Source organism: Clarias gariepinus, unplaced genomic scaffold, assembly GCF_024256425.1.
Source record: "Clarias gariepinus isolate MV-2021 ecotype Netherlands unplaced genomic scaffold, CGAR_prim_01v2 scaffold_37, whole genome shotgun sequence".
Lineage (NCBI taxonomy): Eukaryota > Metazoa > Chordata > Actinopteri > Siluriformes > Clariidae > Clarias > Clarias gariepinus.
This window is the reverse complement of record NW_026521004.1, coordinates 180,001-185,000: the sequence shown is the minus strand read 5'-3', so window position 1 is coordinate 185,000 and position 5,000 is coordinate 180,001. Positions and strand designations below refer to the sequence as shown.

General features: G+C 43.0%; 2 protein-coding genes across 2 annotated transcripts in view; both read right to left on the bottom strand.

Moving 5' to 3' along the window:
* LOC128517161 (beta-enolase) overlaps positions 1-5,000 on the bottom strand; it is a 95,157-nt gene that overhangs the window by 62,000 nt on the left and 28,157 nt on the right. The window lies entirely within an intron of this gene.
* The window catches only part of LOC128517163 (voltage-gated potassium channel subunit beta-2), a 33,564-nt gene that overhangs the window by 3,017 nt on the left and 25,547 nt on the right, over positions 1-5,000 (bottom strand). The window contains exons 6-10 of the mRNA XM_053490964.1: positions 4,350-4,394; positions 4,170-4,213; positions 2,709-2,795; positions 1,465-1,550; positions 1,230-1,350 (exon numbers count right to left, since the gene is read on the bottom strand). Of these exons, the coding sequence (XP_053346939.1) occupies positions 1,230-1,350; positions 1,465-1,550; positions 2,709-2,795; positions 4,170-4,213; positions 4,350-4,394 (383 nt within the window). The remainder of the gene's footprint in view (positions 1-1,229; positions 1,351-1,464; positions 1,551-2,708; positions 2,796-4,169; positions 4,214-4,349; positions 4,395-5,000) is intronic.

Sequence of the window (5,000 nt, the reverse complement as noted above, 5' to 3'; positions counted from 1 at the left end):
GGGAGGGAGAGAGAGAGAGAGGGAGAGGGAGGGAGAGAAAGAGAGAGGGGGATAGAGAGAGGGACGGAGAGAGAGGGAGGGAGAGAGAGGGAGGGAGAGAGAGAGAGAGGGAGGGGAGAGAGAGAGAGGGAGAGAGAGAGAGAGAGAGAGAGGGAGGGAGAGAGAGAGAGAGAGGGAGAGAGAGAGGGAGAGAGAGAGAGGGGGATAGAGAGAGGGAGAGAGAGAGAGAGAGAGGGTGGGAGAGAGAGAGAGAGGGAGAGAGAGAGAGTGAGAGGGAGAGAGAGAGAGGGGGATAGAGAGAGGGAGAGAGAGAGAGAGAGAGGGAGGGAGAGAGAGAGAGAGGGAGAGGGAGGGAGAGAGAGAGAGAGAGGGAGAGAGGGAGGGAAAGAGAGGGGGAGAGAGGGAGAGAGAGAGAGGGAGAGAGAGGGGGAGAGAGAGAGAGAGAGAGAGAGGGAGAGAGAGAGGGAGGGAGAGAGAGGGAGAGAGAGAGGGAGGGAAAGAGAGAGAGAGAGGGAGAGAGGGAGAGGGAGGGAGAGAGAGGGAGAGAGAGAGAGAGATAGAGAGAGATAGAGAGAGGGAGAGAGAGAGGGAGGGAAAGAGGGAGGGAGAGAGGGAGGGAGAGAGAGGAAAGGGGAAAGAGGGAGGGAGAGAGGGAGGGAAAGAAGAAGGGAGAGATAGAGAGAGGGAGGGAGAGACACAGAGAGATAGACTTGTTTTAAACAGGCCTCATTCCAAACATGGAAACTCCAAATGTAGAAACTAATTGCTCTATAATGACTTTTTCATTTGAGGGCACGAAGGTGTGTGTGTGTGTGTGTGTGTGTGTGTGTGTGTGTGTGTAAGGACAGATTGCAGAACCCTTGCATTATAATGATTATTGAACATTATACAATCACTTCCCAGGTGGGTGGGGCACTCTTCCTCCCGACCTGTCAATCAAAGTGACTTTAGCCAATCAGAGAGTCATGCAGTTACAGATTACTGCATGATTATTGTTATTATTTGTTATTATGTTTCCTTTTTAAAAATTTCTTTATATTTTTGTGAAGCTGCTTTGAGACATGACCATCATTAAAAGCGCTATATAAATAAAATTGAATTGAACGGAACTATTATCTATATAAATTAGAGTTTATAACTAGCGATAGGAACTGACATGCGATTATAAACAGATATATAAATAATAAATAATAGCTTTGTGTGTTTCAGTGAGTTTTTTCCAGACAAACCGATTTTGTGGTAGAGCTCGGGCAGCTGCACTTCCACCTTGTCCCTCTGGAAGTAGTGATACTCGGCCTGTTCACACACCGGGGGGATCAGATTGAACTGTCGAGCAACAGAGTACGCCTCCTAGTGGTGGGAGGTCACAACAAGATGATCAAAGATTAAAAAAACAGCGATTTAAAATAAAACTGCATTAAATGAAATTGTATGAAACAGGATGGGCCACCGTACAGAACACACCATTATCTCCATAGCGCTCCAGCGGGACGTCCCCCAGTACATGGCCATGCCTTGGTTTATGACAAACGTCATCGCGCGCACCACCTCTGCAAAACACACACACACACACAAACACTGTATATATACAGTATGTATGTATATATATACTCCTAATATATATATTAGGAGTGTGACGAGATCTCGTGGTACAAGATCTCGTGAGAACGTGACGATATTCTTGCATTATTGGCCTGATGGAGTGTGAGGGAGAAGTAAGGATAGAAGATGCGCCCGTGACATTTAAATCGTTGTTGCAACATTTTGGATCCCTTGTGGAAATAAGAAACGGCGAAAAAATGACAAGCAAGACAAAGACAATTTGCAAACACTGTAAGAAATGATCGCCGTACACCTCTCCTAACACAAGCACTATGCAAAAGCATTTAGAAAACAACCACAGCTCGTTACTAAAAGCTGCGCCTGTGAAGAAAACGGAAAGCAATTCATTTCGCATGAAAGGGCCAACAACCATAACAAATGCCTTCGCAGCTAAACTTCCACCATCCAATGCAAGAGTCACGGCAAGAACAAGAGACATCGGCGTTTTCATTGCAGCAGATACGAGACCTTTTTCTGTGGTGGAACATCTGGGATTTCGGCGACTCATCCACACACAGTACGCCTTCCTTATTCTTAAAGAAGAACATGACCATATCCTAGGCTGTTCTGTGTAGGTCATTACCTCATTACCCACTGTAGGTCTCAGCTCTTTTTCCATGCTTAAGACAATTTTCTTCATTGTTTTGCACTCTGAGTTTTAAGACAGCACTACTTTGATAGTGTTACACTAATTATGGTTAATTGCACGTAAAGGGATATTTTCGTTGTTTATTATTTTTTATTTATTTATACTATTTAATTTTATTGTGCAATTAATTGCCTGTCAGTTTGTGGGAAAATATTTTGCAGTGTTTACATGTTATTACTGCATATCATTCATCAAAATAGAAGTTTTATTTCATAAAGTTGATTTTAAAATGGACATGCATTTTTTGCATTTTGTGTTTTTCAGTTAAATAAAATGCTGTTTTTGCAATATATTGAGGATTTCTTTTAAAAAAATGTCTAAAAGTCTCGTCTCGTGAACCCAGTCTCGTGTCTCGTCTCGTGGGAAAAGCGTCTCGTCACACCCCTAATATATATATATATAAATGACCAATTGTCTCAATCCTCTGTGTATTTACTAACATTTAAACTGGACTCACCTTCCATTGGACTGTTCACATCGTTCCGATTTGCAAAGACGATGTCCACATAGTCCAGCTGCAGTCTCGATAAAGAGCCTCGAAGACCTGCCAGAGACATTATAACCCCCACCGAGTCATCACATCATCATCTCTAGCAGATTAACAACATTTACTTTATATTAGGATTAAACTATTAGGATTTAATTTCCCCCTTTTTTTAATCAGTGGAAATCTCCACCCACCCTCCTCTCCTCCAACACGTGAAGGACGCATCACCCACTCGGAGTAAAGCGCTATCCACCCTCTTCTGCCTGCAGGGCCTCACAGATGCTCACAGGTTCACTGTCATGAATATGAGCGAGCAAGCAGGTCCAGAAAGAACAGGATGATGGATGCTTTTACAGTGGCCATGCTTTACATCACCTACCTTAGAACCAAATAAACCTTTAGAGATCTTCTGACATGGTGGACAGGTCGAAGCCAAAGCCAAACATGGGACTTTAAAACTACTGAGCGCAGTGTTTTTGGTACATATAGTTTAAGCTGTGGTTCTCACTTCCTGCCCGGCACACTCCAGTGTTTCCACTGCTCTATCACACACACTTCAATTAAGGACAAGCTGTTAATGAGCTGATTAGATTAAATCAGGTGTTCTGGAAGCTGAGAAAACACTCAGAGGTGCACATGGTGCTCCAGAAGAGGAGGTGAGAACCGCTGAACATGTGACTGTGGAGCTCAGGTGCACATCTGCCTGGGTTTCTCCACACGTACATACACGATACGTACATTCGCTTCTTATTTACCTCAATGCAGCATCCAAAACATCTGTGTGCATCTGTAACATTTAGTGCGTTAGCGCATTTCGCTGAGAAACACGTGGGGATCTCGCTATACTGCATATTTACACTTTACTTAATCAGTTCTGTACATTCTTTAAAATTCTGATTAATGATTGTTTTCTAAAACAGGACACTATTTCAAGGTTAAAACAGACACATGATAAAAGATTATGGAAGATGTTCAATCGTTAAAACAAGGACGTTTTAAACCTTCTGAACTGAATCAGAGCTCTGGACTCCCCAGAAGGGTGTTTTAAAGGTTGTGGGGATTTTCTCCCTAATTTAGTCGTGTCCAATTCCTCCCCGTCACTAGGGGGCTCCACATTTAGGCTACTACTCTTCATTAAGGCCGAAGACTATCAAGACTATCACGTGTTTCCTCTGAACCACGTGACGTCAGCCAACTGGAGGCCAATCGTTTTTAATTTTTTTATTTATTTTTTATTTTAGTGTTCGTTCCGTTCTGAACACAGAGTCACATGGTGCTGCGCTGCCTCCGCTATGTACGTCAGTATTTCACCATGCGGATGCGTCGTGCTTATTTCTGCAGGACTGACGTGAAACGTGACCGCAGAACACACACAGCAGCCATCTGAGAAAAATGCTTTTACACATCACACGAAGTTTGATAAACTTTTACCTTCGATGATGTGTTTTCTGGACAAGCCTCTCTCTGTCTCCGCCCTGCAGGTGATAAAAGGGAAATGTTTACAAAAATAACATTCTGGTGGTTTCATTCTATCAGTAAAAATAACGTAAGTGACTGAATGACTAAATGTGCCGTGTATAACTGTGTTGCTGTTGCTACGTCGACACTTACTGTCCTCCCCAGTAGATTTTGGTCGTAACCACAAAACTGGATCTCCTGAAAAAATGAAATTAAGCAAACAAAAAAATAGTTTGCATTAAATCACTCGCACATGAGTTTTTACTTTTTCAGTGTCAGAAGTTTGTTTCTTTGCTGTTGGATGCAGAAAGATGATGATGGATTTATCTAATCGATCTGGTGGCTGTGTTTAGTTCATCATTAGCAGCTAGGTGGCGCTGTTCCTTCACCCAGCTTTATGTCCATGATACGTTAGGATGAAAGCCGGGTCCTCCCTTTGTTTTTACCATAGACTGGCTAAAGAGATCTGGTCACACTCTCTGTGACGTCACTCCTTGGGGTTCGGGGAGCGGTTTTAAAGCTCAGCTGTTAGAGTTGACTCCGCCTACACCTCCTAATGCATTCTGTCATCGCTTAATATCATTTTAAATGATGAGCAACGTAAAAATTCACACCGTTGTCATGAACGTGAAATACACCTACCGAGACCAAAACTGTTTTTGTTTGTTTGTTTGTTTGTTTTTGTACCAGGCTGTAAACATGTTTATTTCTGTTGTAAACTGGGGCAGTTTAACACGAGGCTTCATGAGGACTCAGTTTTAGAGCCCTAGTGGTCACTTGAGGAAACGCGAGTGAGAATTTTAA